Source organism: Phasianus colchicus, chromosome 26 (genome assembly GCF_987193195.1).
Source record: "Phasianus colchicus chromosome 26, bPhaCol1.hap1.1, whole genome shotgun sequence".
In the NCBI taxonomy this organism is placed as follows: domain Eukaryota; kingdom Metazoa; phylum Chordata; class Aves; order Galliformes; family Phasianidae; genus Phasianus; species Phasianus colchicus.
This window is the reverse complement of record NC_143461.1, coordinates 4,984,699-5,002,169: the sequence shown is the minus strand read 5'-3', so window position 1 is coordinate 5,002,169 and position 17,471 is coordinate 4,984,699. Positions and strand designations below refer to the sequence as shown.

The 17,471-nt window shown below is 52.3% G+C and overlaps 1 protein-coding gene across 1 annotated transcript; it reads left to right on the top strand.

Moving 5' to 3' along the window:
* Positions 1–264: 264 nt before the first annotated feature.
* On the top strand, positions 265–17,301 carry PIP4K2B (phosphatidylinositol-5-phosphate 4-kinase type 2 beta). Its single transcript, XM_031600725.2, has 10 exons — positions 265–654; positions 7,069–7,166; positions 7,365–7,461; positions 9,028–9,180; positions 9,879–10,025; positions 10,275–10,313; positions 11,552–11,665; positions 11,911–12,169; positions 12,559–12,662; positions 13,280–17,301. The coding sequence occupies exons 1-10, from the start codon at positions 478–480 to the stop codon at positions 13,358–13,360; spliced, it is 1,269 nt and encodes a 422-aa protein (XP_031456585.1). The 5' UTR covers positions 265–477; the 3' UTR covers positions 13,361–17,301.
* The last annotated feature ends 170 nt before the right edge of the window (positions 17,302–17,471 follow it).

The following is a 17,471-nucleotide window of genomic DNA, read 5'->3' as shown; positions in this document are numbered from 1 at the left end:
CCTTTCTGCCCGCCGCTCCAGCCGGTTCCGCTCGCAGCCCGGGCCGCGTTCCGTTTTTTCCCTCCCCTCCGCACGCTGAGGCGAAGCGAACCGACGCTCGGCGCCGCGCTGCCCCCCCTGCATCCCCCTTCTCTCCCCCGCGGGACGCGGCCATGGCACCTCCCCATCCCCTCCTCCTTCGCCTTCCGCCATCTTGGCGCCTCCTTAGAGCGGCGCCGAGCGCTCGGCCGGCGGTGGAGCGAACCACCGCAGGGGCGGGGAAAGGGGGGAGGGAGGGAGGGAGGCGGGGACGGAACAACCGCCGCGGGGAGAGCAGCGAGCTGGGAGCGGAGCGGCCGAGCCGGCCCCGGGGGTGACGGAGGCGGCCGGAACCGCTGAGAGCAGAGGGGCGTGCGCCGGGCCGGGCGGTGCCATGCGGAGGCGCTGGTAGGGGAGCGCCGGGGGAGGGGGGCTTTGCGGGGCCGTTCGGAGGCCGCCATGGCCTCGAATTGCGCTGGGGGATCGGCGGCTGGGAGCGGCGGAGCGGCTTTGGGTTCGGCACTGAGCGCCAGCAAAACCAAGACCAAGAAAAAACATTTCGTGTGCCAGAAGGTGAAGCTGTTCCGGGCTTCGGAGCCGCTGCTCAGCGTCCTCATGTGGGGGGCCAACCATACGGTGAGCAGCGGGCGGAACCCCCCACCCCACATCCCCCCCCCCCTTCCCTCCCGTCGGGGCGAAGCCTTCACCCCAGCGCCCTGCCTGCCGTAGGGGCTCGGAAGGGAACCCCCCTCAGCCCCGCTGCCCCTTTCTTTCTTTCTACCCCCGTCCCATTGCAGCCTTTCCCCCGGGCGCTGCCCCCCAGCATCCGTCTCCCCCGTTTCCCTGCTGCCATTTAGGATAACAGCCCTTCCTGTAAGATGCTGTGGTCCAGGCGTGCTTAGCTGTGAGCATCCCCCCAGGGCACCCCCTACCACCAACCCCTGGTCTTCTATCACAGGGCCAGATCTCAGTGAGGGGGCTGGGGATGGGCCCTGGGGGGAGCGATGTGTCCCACAGCTCCATCCTGTATCGTTGGGCCCAATTTGCCCAGCCTTGAGTCGCTTTGATTCCCATCTTTCTGCTGGCGGTGCCACATCTGTGTGTTCCTGAGCTGCTCTGTTTCCCCCTGAAGCCCCAGGATGAAGCAAGGAGCTGCTCTGTGGGAACAGCTCAGCACTGCAGCCCACCTCCAACGGAGCTTCCTAAAATCACCCTTCTCTCTGGAAACCTCTCTTTCCTCCATAGCGTAGGCTGGAAGGGCTGCCCTTCCTCTGCGCTCTCTTGGATGTGGGTAATGATGATGTTCAGGTGGTTAAAATTAAGCAACCTCATGCCTTCCTCAATTAACACACCTTCAGGCTCAAAGGCACGCGTTTCTCTGCGGCTGTTTCCTGGATCCCTTTCCTTCTCTGGGTTTAGCTTTTGCAGGAATAAACAACGCTTTGGGAAAAATAGGATTATATTCCTAGCTTTCCTGATGGTGGAGTGAATCTTCCCACTGTAGTTCAGCACTGTTGTCTCTCCAGAGCCAGAGGATGTTCCCAATGCTCGCTGCTCCTCACCTAAGAAGCAGAGCAATGACTTGAACCAGGCTTTGATCAGCAGTGCCCTTGGGAGCCCTGAAGAAGCAGTGAAGCTGGTGGGGCTTTTCTCTTTCATTTGTGGCCTCTTAAGGCTGCTGGCTGCCAGCTCGCCCTCTTCTGTGGCTGGTGGGGCAGCCTGGAGTCTTTTTTAGGCTCTGGATCAGGGCCTGCAACTTCAGGACCGTTTGGCTGTGAAATATTTCTGCAAGCTGATAGTTCTCCTTGCAAGCTGTGTCCATGCAGATGGTATCGGGTGCACGTTGTGAAGGAGCTGCTGCCAGAAACGAGGACCGTATCCTGGAGGAGCTGGAAAAGGGTGGAGAACATCTCAGCTGTGACCTCCTCCCCCCCCGGTGCAGGCAGCAGGGATTCCCCCAGCTCCCATTCCTGCAACTCGGTTTGCAGTGGTGAGCAGCCGAGGGTTGGAGCAGGGCAGGCTGTGAGCCAAACTATTTGTGTTTTGCTCAACACACGAGCAGCTGTTCATCCCGATCTGCTCCCGAGAGATGCTGCTGGTGCCCTGCTCGTATGGAAGGTGGGATTGCTTTTTGTTCTTCAAGCAAACTGCTCCGGGCAGCTGATGGGTGTTTTCAGAAGTGCCTTTGAACCTTGTCAGGAATCTGCTGGGGTTGTTTCACGTTTGGTTTCTGGTGCACAGCCTTGCAAAGAGAAGCAGACGCCGTGGGGAGCGCGCCGCTACCAGCACGATTCCATCAGAAATGCTGGTGGTTGAGATGAACTTTTTCATGGATAAATCAAACAAACAACCATTTTATGCAATCCACCATCTCTGCTGACTGAAGAAATTCCCCCGGGTCCATTAACAGAGTCTGGCAGCAGCACAGCCCTGCCTTGTGTTTAAACAAGCTTGCTAGCAGCTGGTGCGAGTAGAGGCAGCGATGGTCTGGAGAGGATCAGAGCAGTGATGTTAGTGCAGAGCACAGGAACTGCTTTTGGAACACCCATTCTGAGCGTTTCTATGTGAATTGTGAGTTGGCTCTCTGCTGTCCCAGTGCTCCCGAGCCAATGCTTGAGCTCAGAGCATCGCATGGGTGCGGCTGTGGCTGCTGAAACGCGGCCGGACGTGGGTGGTATCACTGAGAGCCAAACCTGGAGCCAGAAAGCCGTGCTTGGGGGAGAGGAGCCGGGATGCAGATAGGATGGAGCGGAGTCACGAGGGTTCACCTTTTGGGTTTGTGATGGTTTTTTTTTTTTGTGAGCTCCAAGCCTGCAATGTGGAACTCAGCGAGCGTGGAGACGGCTCCAGGGGAAGCTTTGCTGTGTCTGCTGTTGTCATGGTGCTGGGAGAGGTGGTGCAGCTCCGGTGGGCAGGGGGAAGGTCGGGTGGTGCTGGGTGGGAGCAGCCATCTCGGAAGCACCAAGATGAAGGCAGTGCTGTTGTGTGATGCTCAGGAAACCATAGAAACGGTTGTAAGGCGCTGACTGTGTGATGTGCTGGGGAGGAGAGGGCACTGTGTGATGAGCAGGCAGCTGCCTGCGGCGCGCCGGTGCTGCTTTGGGGCTGCTGGTCCCACTGTGCTCTGTGGATGTGGTGGGGATGGCCTGAAAGAAATCCCATCCTGCTGAGAAGGGCAGATCTCTGCTGGCACTGTGGGTCTGCCCTGGGGGCTCTGGTTGCTGCTGCAGCTCCTGCTGCTCTCCCAGGACCCGCCTGGTGCCAGGCAGCACAACGTGAAGCTCGTTAGTATTCAAGGGAAAGAGCAGCATTGGGATTTGCAGCACGCTTCTCCCTTCTCCTCGGCGTTGTTTTTGGTGTTGCCATGTTAACTCTAGCCAGAGCAGCATCTGCCACGTATCAAATGCTGAAGTGCTATAAATCAGTGCTGGCGCAGGGGAAGCAGTCTGTGTTTGGCCTTTCCTGCACTCGCTGTCTGCCCTGGCTCTAATTGACCTCTGGAGAGCACAGCATATGGCAGTAATGGTGATGAGCACCGGTGCTAACGATGGAGCCTGCTGGCTCTGAGCTTCCACAGCCTGGGACCTTCTGTTAAAGCCCAACTCCGGGCTCCTTGTGGTGATGGGGATGTGCTGTGCCCCCTGCACCCACACTGTGGCTCCAACACGCTTCATAGAGGTGGATTCACCCATGCCCAGCATTGCATGGAGGTTCTGTTAATTCCCATGCTGATTAACCATGCCCTAGTTCATGCAGAGTAGTGCTTTTTTCCCCCCTAACTGCTGCCCAGCTGTCCTGTGCTGCAAAGTTTTGCTGCTTTGCTCTGTGCTGAAGTGATTTTTTTGCTGCGTGTCTGTTACCTGCTGCCCTGGGGTATTGTGAACTTGCACCATTCAGAACGCTCTGAGATGCAGAGCTGGGTGGCATCGAGAGGAGCAAAGTAATTTTGTTGTAAAGAATCCTGGAGAGCAGATTCTCACACTGCGTCGTTTGGATCTCGTTAGTAAACAAATAGCATTTTCCCATCAATTTACTGATGGTAATTGCTACTTTGGGACCACAGTCAGGTTCTGAAACAAAATCACATTGCAGCAGCTGTCCCTGAGTGTGTGTGGTATTGAGAAAGGAATTCTTTGGTGGCACAGGGGCATCATAGACAGATAAACCCAGCACTGTGCTGGCCAGAGCTGAAGATGCCCATTGGTTTCTCTGAAACGTGTCGTGGTTTTAAGTCCTCTGAGCTCTGCTGGGAGCCTCTATGTATAAATGTGTGAGCTATGTGAGGCTGTCCAGCTTCTGCTGTTTGCACTGCCTTGCACAGATGTCCTGTGCACTGCTGCAGAACGCAGGTGGTGGTGGCACAGTTTGTTCCTTAGTGGTGCTTTCAGCTCAGGGCTGTCTGTGCTGGGGGGATGAAAGGCTGCTGGTGTCCTCAGGCTGCTTTGGAGTTTCTTTGCTCCTCACAGCAGCCTGCAGTGAGGTGATGCTGGTGGGGATCTGGTTGCTTCCAAACAAAGAACCAGATCTGAGCATCCTGAGGGCAGCACCAGAGGGGACCTACAGAGCTCCAGGTGTGGGCACTGTGCTCCAGCTGAGCAGTGTCTATGGGAAAAGGCAGTGCTGGGCACCTCTCTGCAGGGTACCTTGCTGCAACCTTGCCTCCTGTAGCATAAATACACACAGACACACTCTGCTATTTATAATCTGCCTGGGAAAGAAGGTGAGAGAACCAACATGTGCCCGGTGTTGGTTGCTCTGCTCTCAGCAGCTGCTCAGGCTCCACCAGGAGAGGAACCCTATGAAGCACTGCTGTTCTCTGCTCTCATTTGGGAAAGCAACTCTTTGCACCAATCTCTTCCTTCCCCCCATCTCCTCCAGCACAGGAATCCCGAAGCATCCAGAAGGCTCCTCTGTGTGCAGCTGGAAGGGGGGAGAGGCTCCTGCAGGGGGGTTTTCTTTTGGCTGTTGTACGTTGGGAAGCACGAGAGCAAGGAGACGATGCTATTTCTGCCTGTCAGGAAGCTGGCAACAGGTACAACATTTGCTTTGAGGTTTCTGCTTTGGCAGAAACGAGGACACGAGGAGACGTCGTGACATCTCACTTTGCTACCGTCTCTGTCTGAATTTCTGGCAGGGAGGAGAAAAATCTCCAAGCTGCTGTTCCCTCTCCATCTCAGCACCCTTCCTCCACGCTGGAAGGAGCTGATAACAGCTTGTTTGTGCCTTCCCAGTGCTGAGATGAGGGCTGAGAGCGTGCAGAGCTGTGCTGCCGGGCTTCCCCTGCTGTCTGACAGCATTAATGGGTGGCTTGGTGCAGAATGAGCTGTTTTTTTCTCTTTCTCCCTTCACCTGGCAGGAGGAGCTGAGTGTGGGGCTGCCCCTATTGCTCCCATTGCAGCACTGAGCTTGTTGCAGAGCCAGCTGCCAGCCTTCCTGCTCCACTCTGACCCCAAGCAATGGGAGGCCTGTGGCGTTATGTTTAATTTCTTTGTAATGCCTGTGGCATTATTCAGTGGTGTGGCATTTCTGAGCACTTTGTGGCAGTGCTTAGTGCTCCTTAGGGCAGGGCTCTGCTCTCAGCTGAGCAGGGGCTGCTTTACTTTCCGCTTTATCTGTTGTGTGGGATGGCTGTCTCTGAAAATAGTCATCTTTTCTCTTTGCTGTGTGTGTGTGTATGTATGTATGTGTGTCTTTCTGCCCAGTCTGACGTTTGTGAAATCTGCTCTGTTTTCCCATTGGTAACGATGGGGACAGGATATGAAGAACACCCACCTGTGGAAGGCTCAGCCATGTACCAGGCAGCTCACCGTGCATCTGCAGAGCCACGACCTCCCCCCAGCACCTGCACTGTGTCACACATCGTGCTTTCCTCGTCCCTTCTTGCACCTCCCTGCTTGGAGATGTGGCAGCACCTTTGAGTGCGTAAGCGTGCAAGAGGAGGATCCCTGAAGCAGAGCCCATTTCCTTGGGCTGAGCACTTGAGCCCCATCCCCTGGAGGCAGGAAAATGCCATGTGCTTCCCAGGTGTGCTGGGAGTGCCCTGAGCTGCCTGGGTTTGGGTGCACAATGCAAGCTGTGCTCCTAGCCAAGCCAAACTGCTGGCATGGTTGACTGCATCCCCAGGCTGGATGTGGCTCTGGGCAGCCTGGTGTGGTGGTTGGCGACCCTGCACATAGCAGGGGGGTTGAAACTAAATGATCTTTGTGATTGTTTTCAACCCAGGCTATTCTGTGAGTCTGTGATCCCTCCAGTGTTACCTGCTGGGTGTGAATGTTGTAACGGAATCACTTTCTAAATGCAGCATGCAGGTCGGGTGGCACTGATCCCTCAGATATCCCTATGAATGAGTGGTGCTGAGGCTGCCCTTGGAAAAGGAATTTCACACACGTGCTGCTCTGTACATCCTGGCTGTGTGGCAGCCCAGGCACGCGTTCCTTACTGCAGATGCTTCCACTGCTGCAGTGTGAGCTGATCTGTACAGCAGCAGCTGAACCAACATTCGTTTTCTCCTGCTTCCCTGTGTTCCTGCGGCCGCCACGCGTGACTGAGGAGCAAAAACAATCTCATGGAGTGACTCATCCCTTGATAGGAAGGAAGGTGGGATAAGAGCAGCAGGAGACAGCAAACAGAGGAGCGGTGTCTGCAGGGGAGCTGTGCTGTGCTCCCCACGTCTGCACTGGCTGATGCTGGGCAGCTGAGATGGGCATTGCTGAGAACGAGCTGAGAAGTTGGCTGATTTGTGGTTTGTTTGTTTTTAAACAAACCTCCAGATGAAGGAATAGCAGCTTTTGTGTCTGTTCTGGGCTGCGTCCTGGGTGATGAGATGGGAGAGCTGGGGGTATTGCTGTGTGCTGGGCTGAACGAGCTGCTTCTGTGGCTTAAAACCACAGCATTCGCCAGGTTCCTTCTGCACAGCAAGGTGTTCTGAAAGCCTGCCTGGCTTATATTCCTTCCAAAACAGATTCTGGGGCATTCAGCATCTTCGTAAACCCATTGGTGGTAAATGCAGGGCTGTTTGGGCTTTGTGTCTCAATTTCCTTTTTCTTGCAGATCAACGAACTCAGCAACGTTCCTGTCCCTGTCATGTTGATGCCTGATGATTTTAAAGCCTACAGCAAGATCAAGGTGGACAATCACCTGTTCAACAAGTAAGTGTGCGCCTCACAGCTTACCTGTAACTGCTTCTGTGGGTTGTAGGCATCTAAAGAAGCAAGCAGAGCTAATGAGGGTGAATTCCTGGAGAGCTGTGCTGGGGGGATCCTGCATGGTTAGCAGTGAGGTGTGGGAAGGACTTTGATTTCACAAGCTGATCATTGACGAGAATATTTCTTCTGCTTTGCTTTTAGGGAAAACTTGCCCAGTCGCTTTAAATTTAAGGAATACTGTCCTCTGGTGTTCCGAAACCTCCGGGAAAGGTTTGGGATTGATGACCAGGACTACCAGGTATCTTTTATTTTTTTCTCTCCCTGCTGTCCTGACTCGTTTCTATGTGATGGAAATAAGCAGCCTGGGGGAGAAACTGCAACAGCGGCAAGTTTTTTTTGTGGTTTTTAAGGCCTTATGATCACAGTGTGAATGGGTTTCCCATCGTTTGAGGGGCTCCCAGCAGTGGGATGGATCTCTCTAGGCCAAGCAGTGGGCAATTGCAGGGTGAAAAGGTGAGAGCTCAGTGTGGGCATGGAATAAGGGGCAGCAGATGGCTGCAGGCAGGCAGGAGCTGGGGGATCTTGGTCCTGCATAGCATGAGGAGCAGACGTGCAGCTCCTCCATCCTTTCCTCCACCCCTTCTTCCCAGACCAAGGGGGTGAAGGATTGCTTCTCCCACCTCGAGCAGAGCGGTGTGACTGTTGGAATTGCTTAGCTAGAGCAGAAAGCAGAAAACATTCACTGAGCTGAATTCAGGTGGGTAAAATGTGATGGCTGGAGCGGGAGCCGAGCCAGGATGCTAAACATAACACCCAGCACTGGAGGAGGTGGGGATGACAGGAAGGGAATTAAGTAAACCTGTGAGTTTGGTAATGTCCATATGTGGTCGCAGTTTCTGCTTCCCATCTCCACTCTAAGAAATGCTCTGTGGTTTTGAGGTGAGGGGGTGATTAAACCGTGCAGCACAGACTCGTTTGCAAATGTCAGCGAGCAGTGAGGTTTCTTTTGTTTGCTTTTATTTTCCTGATGGTTTCTAAAGCCGTTGGCAGGAGTTGTTCCCCTGCTTCATTAAAGTTTTAAAGGCTTTAAATGCTTCCTTCTGAAAGGAAAGCTCTCTGCTTGCTCGCAGCATGGTGTGGTAAATCTCTCTTTGCAGCAGGCTGTGCTCGCCTGCGTGTGTCTGCAGCAGAGCAGGCTCCCTCTGGTGTCCACTGCTCAGAGAGCCCAAGGGTGGGAGGAACAGAGCCATAAAACAGCTAGAAAACACATCACAGAGCGCAGTGCCCAGCCCTCCTGAAAAGGACATCCACCTCGAGCTGCAGGCTGCTGTTAGATGTTGGTGCTGCTGTGTTTCAGAGCTCAGCTCTCCCCGTCTGCTTGCAACCAGGAGCCTGTAGTGATGGGTGACAAAATGGCTTCTGAATGGGTGCAGGTGATGGAGGTGCTGGAGTTGGGAGCTTGGGATTTTCCAGTGGTGCTGTTATGATGAGAAGCTGCAGTGTTTTGTTGCTAAGGGTGGAGATGGGGGTATAAAGGTGGATGCTGCTGAGCGGTTCGTGGTCACAGTCGTCCTCATCTGATTGGGCTGAGGGTGGCTTTTGCTTTCGGGGTGTCCTGTAAAGAATCCCTCAACATTGAAAATGTTGCCAGTTCACGTGGATGACTGTTTCCATTCATTTTGTTCTGGTTTTATTTATATTTTGGTGTTATCTTGGGGATCTTCTGACAGAGCCAGGCTGTGGAGGTGCTCCTGGGCACCCACCTGTTTTCTGAGACCGCTCTGCTTCCTTCCCCAGTGAGGTGGCAGCTCCTGCTTCTCCTCCCCACGGTTTTATTCTGTTTATTTTATTCTGTTTCCCTCAGAACTCGGTGACACGAAGTGCCCCAGTGAACAGCGACAGCCAGGGCCGATGTGGGGCCCGGTTCCTCACCACCTACGACAGGAGGTTTGTCATTAAGGCCGTGTCGAGTGAGGATGTAGCAGAGATGCACAACATCTTAAAGAAGTACCACCAGGTACGGTGAGTCTGCAGCCCTGCAGGGAGCTTTGGAGCACTTTGTGATGTGCTGGGAAGCTGTGGCAGAGTTTGCAGATAGATGAAAGCAGTGTTCTGTAGCACTGACCAGGTCACGTCTACCTGCTCCTTCACAGTGCTGAGTCCTGCTCACCCTGTCCCTTACAGCAATGAATTATGGATTGCTGTTATCTGAGACCTGTGAACACGGTGCTAATTCAATGCTTTGAATTAGACTTTGTGAAGGGACCAGGGGAAGGACAGAGCTGCTTGCAGCATGGAAAAGAAGGCAGGTGACACAGCTGGAAGTGTTCTGCTGTTGTCTGTGTTATCTTCCAGTCCATCTGCACTTTACTTCCCCGTAACCAAAAAGGTGATGTAAGATGCTGCCAGCAGCAGGCTCACACTTCTGTGACCAGGTGGTAGGAGGGCACACTTGGCCTATTCCAGCAGCCTGAGCCTGCACACAATGAGATGCTCTGTCTCAGCTGAGGGCTGTAAACATCTCACAGTGCCCCAGCTTGCTGTTCTTGAGATGCAAAGAGCCATTTGCAAGCCTCCTTCCCTTTCTCATCAGTGTCAGATGGCTGGAGCTGGAAGCTTCCTTATCAGCTTCTTGCTGAGCTTGTGTTCCACCAGCAATGGGTGTTGTGTGACAGTGCTGTCTTTCTCTGCCCTTCCCTTCCTGCTTCTCTGCAGTTCATAGTGGAGTGCCATGGGAACACCCTTCTGCCCCAGTTCCTCGGCATGTACCGGCTCACCGTGGATGGAGTGGAAACCTACATGGTGGTGACCAGAAATGTGTTCAGCCACAGGCTGACAGTGCACCGAAAATACGACCTGAAGGTGAGGCTGGGAGCCCTGCAGGGTGAGGGGTGATCTCTGTGACCCCTGTGTGAGAGGGTCCTGGGCTTTGCTTCTTGTTCAGGGAGTCGAGTTCTGGGGGCTTTGTGTGGGATTTAAGTGTCATTCTGTTCCTCTGTCCCACGTGGTCTGCGCTGCACCAGGGAGGTCTGTAACTGTCTCAGGCATGAGTTAAATGGTTTCAATCAGTTCCTTGGGAATGCAGCAATGTTCTCTTCTTTCTTTTGCTAGGGCTCAACAGTGTCCAGGGAAGCAAGCGATAAGGAGAAGGTACGGACCATCCCTTCCTCCTGCCTTTGGGAAGCAGGTGGGATCTGACCTCCCTCTTCCAAAGGGGTTCAGAGGAGGGGAAACAAAGCAGGCCCTGCATGGTACACTGCTCCTGTCCCAGCCACCAGGCTGCTCCCAGTAATGTCCAAGGAGAGGTGGTGCTCTGTTACATTGACACTGCCAGGAGAGGGGGAGAAACCTCTTGGGACACAATTCCACACGTAGCAAAGCCCACATTTGTGCAATATACACCCCCAGCGTGTCAAACTGAGTCAGGTCAGCAGTTTGCTTTTGCAACAGCTGCTTCTATAAACCAGACCAACTCCTCTCGGATTCTTGGCACGTCTCGGCCTGTTTGTAAATTTGGGTTCTGTTGCCATGAGGGGAACTTACAACTGGGAGCTCTGCCCCTGCAAAACCTCAGCTCTGACGTTGTCATGAAAAATCCTGTTTGAATTCGCACCTTTTTGCATGTGAGCTTTGCAGGTTTGAAGCTACGGAGCAAAGTCTACAGCAGCTCAGCCTAAAATGAATCCCTGGCACGAGCAGAGGAAGTTGCATTTGCACCAAAAGCTCTGGCATTGAGGCACGGCTTCATGGTGCCCAAACGTCCCTGGCTCGCTGCCTGTTTAGTCTCCAGCTTTTTCTGTGTATGCACTTTGTCTCAGACCATTCAGATCAGACCTATATAAAGCCACCACGCTCATATATCATCCTAAGAACAAAATAATTGAACTCCCAGTTGCACAAAAGCGTTGTGCATTCTTCCACATCCCTGAGAAAATCCTCAGGGTCCGTTGGCAGACAAATTCCTTCAAACAGGCAGTTTTAATTTTTTTTTTTTTTTCTTTCTTCGAGTCTTTTGGGAAAGAAGAGTTTTGTTTTCAATTCCCCCAACCCCAGGCAGAATCCAACAGGATGCATTTCTATTCTGGGAGCTGGTTGGGCCGGAGCCCAGCTGCCAAGCATTCAGCCTGCAGCACTTCTTCCCAGCAGTCCTTAAAGTTGAGCTGTTCTCAGGGTACGAAGGGAAGCACGGAGGTACACAGACTCATTGACAAACGTTGTGCTCTGCCTGCTGCCATTTCCTAATTAGTGGATGGGATGAGGCTTATGAACAGACGGGAGATTCCGGTGCTGCCCCATGCTGAGCAATGGGTTTATTGCTAAAGGATCAGCGTGCACCCTGGCCTCGAGGGGTCCAGGTTTGGGAATTTGACACAGGATTTTTGTTCCAGGCCAAGGACTTGCCGACGTTCAAGGACAACGACTTCTTGAATGAGGGACAGAAGCTGCATGTTGGGGAAGAGAGCAAAAAGAACTTCCTCGAGAAGCTGAAGCGGGATGTGGAGGTAGAATATCCTGGGGGATGGCTTTTGTTCTGTGCCTCACTGTGTACCACCTGCACAAAGGCCAGAAAGCACACAGATGTGGTCAGGGTTATACCCATGGCTGAGGGCACAGCTTGGAGCTCCCACGTAGGTTCTGTGGGGACTAATATGGGTTTAAATGCTCCCTTAAGGGGATACCAGGAGAGTAGGGCAGGATTTGTGATCTCACACGGGTTCCATTATTCTCACTCATCTCTTTCTCCCAGTTCTTAGCTCAGCTGAAGATCATGGACTACAGCCTGCTGGTTGGGATCCACGATGTTGACCGAGCAGAGCAGGAAGAGATGGAAGTGGAGGATCGGGCAGAGGATGAGGAGTGTGAGAATGATGGTCTCGGAGGGAACCCCATCTCCTCGTATGGAACCCCCCCAGACAGCCCTGGCAATCTCCTCAATTACCCTCGCTTCTTTGGGCCTGGAGAGTTTGATCCTTCAGTTGATGTCTACGCCATGAAAAGCCACGACAGTGAGTACTGTGGGATGTTGCCTTGAAGGTGTGGAGGGCAGAGGAGGCATCCTGTGGACTGTGTGAGCTAAAGGGAACGGAGGACTGTCCATAGAGAGAAGGAAACTCTCCCAAGTGCCTCTCCTGTGCTGTCCCTGTCTGCAGGTGGTGTGAGTTTGAATGTTGGAAGTGATGTTTGAGGAGCAGTGCAGTGTTCAGAATGTGTGTGTGTGTGTGTGTGAATTTCTGGTGTGCAGTTTCCAGTTATTCCTCTCTGCCCTTCCAGAGCTCCCCCTGCCTTGCTTTCTCTCCTGTTTGCATTAAAGCAGATCTGCTGTCCCTCAAGAAAGGGATGCAACTGGGTTTTGCTGACAGCTCAGGGTGTGCTAGCAACTCTCTTGCCTTGCTAGGTGCCCCCAAGAAGGAAGTGTACTTCATGGCCATTATAGACATTCTTACACCATACGATGCAAAGAAGAAAGCTGCACACGCTGCCAAAACAGTGAAACATGGGGTAAGCAGCCTGGTTCCTGCAGGGAGGATGGGCTTTGGGGCTTCTGCTTTGCCTGCATGCTTGTGTGTGTGCGTGGTGCTTCCTGACGTGTGTTTTGTGCCAGGCTGGATGTTGTCCAGTGATCCCACGTCCAAGAGCAGCCCTTCCCTCCCTCACCTGAGTTCCCTGCATGGCAGCAGCAGCCTGGTGGGGGCAGGAATGTTTGGGGTGCAGGCAGGCATGATGCCCCCTTCCTGCAGCCAGACCTGTTCACAGGCACCGACTCCGAACTTCCCAAAAGAGCTCCAAAAAATCCCCATTCAATGGAAAAACGTGTTTTCACTCTCTTTCCACATCTCTTTTCCACATCTCTGACCCATAAGAGAACAGCTCCAAAGCTCTGACTCAGTAGTCTGCAGGAGAAATGCAGCTGCAGCTAAAACCCATTTTCCTTGGGGATCTTTCCAACCCTCTCCAGCTGTTGGCTTTTCCTAGAAATTGCAGATTGTGTTGTGGGTTTCTCCCAGCACAGCCAGGCAGTGCTCCCTGCTGGCCTCCCTCCTCCTGCTGTGCACTGCTGTGAGCTCTGCGTGCAGGGAGGCTGCTGTGATTCATCTCTCCTCCTCTCTGCCTTGCAGGCTGGGGCAGAGATCTCCACCGTGAACCCGGAGCAGTACTCCAAACGCTTCAATGAATTCATGTCCAATATCCTGACATAGTCATCTTCAGCCTTCAGAGGAACACGAAGAGAAGAGGGGCTACTTCCCAGCGGAGAACGCAGCCTGTGACACTAAAACAGACTCTGTAGCAGCATGTGGGGTGTGTGTGAGTGTGAGTGTGAGTGAGTGCGTGGCACTGCGTGACTTCAGAGAAAACGCATTTTTCGGTGCACCCTCCAACAGCCCACATCAGCCAGGTGGGAGAAAAAAGGGGGGGGGGAGAAGGGGGTGTTTGTTACAAAAGTGCCCAGACATCAATTCGAGGGCTTTTTTTAAAACAAGAAAAGTGCATTGTTTCCAGCACTGCTCTTCCTGACGGTGTTTCCTCCTCTCTGACCAAGGGACTCCCAGGGATGTGACATGAGGCGCTGCGCAGGAGGGGCACTTGAGCTCAGCTTTACTTTGGAGTAAAGCAGTGCCTGATGCCACAAACTACATTTATTATTATTTTTTTTTCTTTTTTTTAATTAATTATCATCGAATTGTCTTTGCAAGAATGACCTCCAAGCCCTTTTACTTCCCTCGTTCTGAGAATCGGAAGGAAAATCGCTCGCCATCTCGAGGATGGAAAATATTACACTGATGAGGAGGAGTCGCTGAACTTTAGGTGAATTCAGACTGGGACACTTTATATCTTTTGGTTAATTTAAGTAACAAAAAGATGTTGTTTGTTGGTTTTTTTTGTTTTGTTTTGTTTTGTATGTGCACTCGATTTACAAGAAAGATGAGGGAAATGAACATCTACCAAAGATGATCACTAAGAGAGGTCTTTGCTCCCGGAGCCTAAAAAAAGCAATGTGAGAAGCATTAAGAGACATTGAACAACATCAGATGGTGATGTGCTCAGACCCAGCGTGCTGTACGATTGGCCAGCTGTGAAGATGATGTGAAAGGACAGAAAAAAAAGCAAAGCTCTGTGTCCCTGGAGGTGTGGGATAACACCTGACTACCTGCAACCTTTTCCCCACGCACCGCAGTTGGGAGTCGCTGTGTCTCTTTGGTTCGTAGCTTCGTGTCTGCAGTTCAGTGTTAATCCAGCTAAAGTTGTGTCTTCCTCATTCGCTCGGTCTGCAGCAGGCATGCTTGGATTTGCTTCCTGATGGAGGGTTGTGGATTTCTGGGTTTGTTTTTGCCATGCTGATGCGATCGTGCCCGGAGCTGTGGCTGTGTGCTCCTCTCTGAGCAGTATGGAAGGATGGGGGAATATTGATCCTCTCCTCTCCCTCCCCTCCCCCAACTCCAGACAGGCTTTGTGGGCTCCATTCTCAGCACTGCACAACGCTGATGGACCTTTGGGTTCCTTCCTTCGTTTCCTTTCTCAGCAGGATTCAGCGTCTTGAACAAAACTCGCCGTCGCAACGCGTTGCTTATCTGCCTTGAACTGTTTTCACAAATGCCTTTGTTTTGGGATGAAGGCTCTTTGGGATGCCCTGCAGGGCTCACTCCTTTTGGGGGATCTCTGGTGCTCGTTGCATCCCAGCTGTCCCCACGGGCTCCTGGCTCTGCTGTGGGATGTGGGATACGGGCAGTTCCTTGTGATGCAGCCTGAATGCCACCATTCTCAGCTTGGAAGGGGACAGAAGGGCCTTGAGCTTCAGCCCATAGAGGCACGCTGTAAATAGGGCACTCACGGAGTCAGAAATGACCATTGGGGGTCAACAGAGGGATACAGACCTTCTGTGGGTCGTTCCCTGGGAGGTGGGGCAGCCTCAGAAGCAGTGCAGCTGAGAGAGCACTTGAAAAAGGGAGGATGGAGGACGTTCTGTTGGTTGCTGTGCTCTTTTAAAGAAAGAAAATAAGCACTTAACGTTTACTATCCCTTAGGAATTTGACACCTATTGCTTTTTATTCTTGACTGTTTTAAGAACCTGCATTGGAGCTGCAGCTTTGGCTTGGTGAGCTTTGCTGCTCTCCTGGGCAGTGAGCTGTCTCCTTTTAAACTGATCATCTTTAAATCATGTATTTATAAAATAATAATATAAAAGAAGAGGAAAGGGCAGGGGGGGAAGGAGGGAGGGGAGCCTGTGAGCTGCAGGCACTGAGCTGTGTTACTCCTCTCCAGCAAAACTCATGCTAGGACTGAACTGGAGGGGGCTGTGGCTCAGCCCATTTCCCCAGCTCTGCCCCTTGTTGCCATGCTGTGTGTACTGCAGTAAGGAAATGCCATTTTCTCACTTAATGCTGTGTTACCCAGGCGTGTAACTTCGTTTAACGTGAGCGTTTTGTATATTGTTTACATTTGGGGAGGTAGCATTGTGTTCAAGATGCTAATTTTCGTTTTGAGACAGTATTTTTCTTACCAGAACAAGAAGGTGAAGCTGCAAATATTTTGTTTTTAAAAGGGACTTTGGGTTTTTTGTTTGTTCTTTTTGTTTTTAAATCTTATTTTAGGTCATTATTATTATTATTATTATTATTATTATTTTTAACTCAAGTATTTAAGAAAGCCTAGCCCTTTCCATTCTGGTTTTACAGCTGCTCGTGCTCGTTTGTTGTCTGTTGCTGGTGTGAGTTTAGTTGTAGTGTGCTGGATGTAGGTAGCTGTGTCTGTAGATGTGCCCCACAGAGTGCAGGGTGGGCTGGGGGTGGTCCTGCCTGTCCCAGGGTGGGCTTTCTCAGAGTATGGCCCTGATGTTGTTGAAATGTGAGCGCTGAAATGTGCTTTGGGTTGCCTAAAAGAGAGATCCTGGGGCAAAAAGGAGAGGGGAAGAGGGAAGGCAGAGCACAGCAGTGCATGTCTGAGTGCTGTGCTGCCCTGTTGGTGCAATATAAAAATGCTCGAGAATAGGAGGGGTCACCCAAAGGTGGGGGTTGGGGGGGGAACAGGGAGCACCCACCCTGTGGGTCAGCACCAGGGAGCAGCCTGCTGGTGGCAATGCATGAGCAGTGGCAGTGGGAGCTCAATTCTTGCTGCAGGAAGCATTGCACTCCTTCCTTCTTGTCTTGGAGGGACCCAGTGTTCATTATAAAGGCCACGATTGTGAAGTTCCTCACTTGGAATTTTCGGGGTGGTTGTTGGCTTCTGCTTCTCTGCATTCCTATGCTCCCCCCACGCTGGAGGATCCTGGCTTCCAGCTGCTGTGCCATGACCAGCAGGAGCACTGAGGCACTCGAGTTGTACTTTGGGAGCTGGGAGAAGACTCCGTGCATCCCTGCAGGGCACTGCACAGCCCCAGCTGTGAGCTCTGACACTGGTTTAGTTGCTGCAGGCTGTGTTCAATAGGGATTGTCTTCATCTCAGAGCAGCTGCCTCCCTCCTGTGACTGCTATGCAGTCTTTACAGAGGCCTCCCTTCGAGCTGCAGAGCTCTGAGTCCCACCCCGAGGTGGCACAAACCCTTCAGCAGTCAGCGTGTGCTAAACCTTGGTTTGTGACACCGTGCAACCGACCTGAGATGGATCACTGTTACAACAGCATCTCCTCCCCTCCCAAACACCGTTTCAGGTTCGCTGTCGCCTTGCCCTCCTCCTGCAGAGCTGCTCTCCACGATCTCTATCAGCCACTACTGATTTCCCTTGCTCTTTTCCCGTGGACCAGCAATGGCAAAGCACAGAGAACCAACTTCTGCTCGCTCGTTGCTGATCATGGTTTTGGTTTTCATCACTCACAACCTGCGCTGCTCCTCGTTCAGCTGCACAAAGCAAAGTGCAGTGGGTCAAGTTGTGGCAAGGGAGTGTGAAACACAGGTCCTGAGAGGGGGGTGAGTAGGGCTAATCAGTGCAACTGAAAACAAATGTGAATAAATTAAGTTTGAAACTAAACAAAACAAACAGGAAAAAAAAAATAATAATGCGTTCTAGGTTTTTTTCACTGCTGTTTTTTAAATAGGAATTTTAAGTCCTCTGTGCTTGTCTGTTTGCTAGGAGCAGTTTGAGACACTGTTACTGTTTTGAAATGCATGCATGTTACAAGATGAGTCTCCAAGCAGAGAAAAATAAAATCAAAACTTTGTGTACACGTGTTCTTCCTTGCTGTCCTCTGCAGCGTGTTCTGACGACCAGCTGGTATTGCATGGGATGTTTGGTCATCTTCAGTCCTGGATTAACCACAGCTAAAGAAGAGCTCTGTGCTCCCAAGGACTGATTCTGCCACATGATGCACATGAGAACCA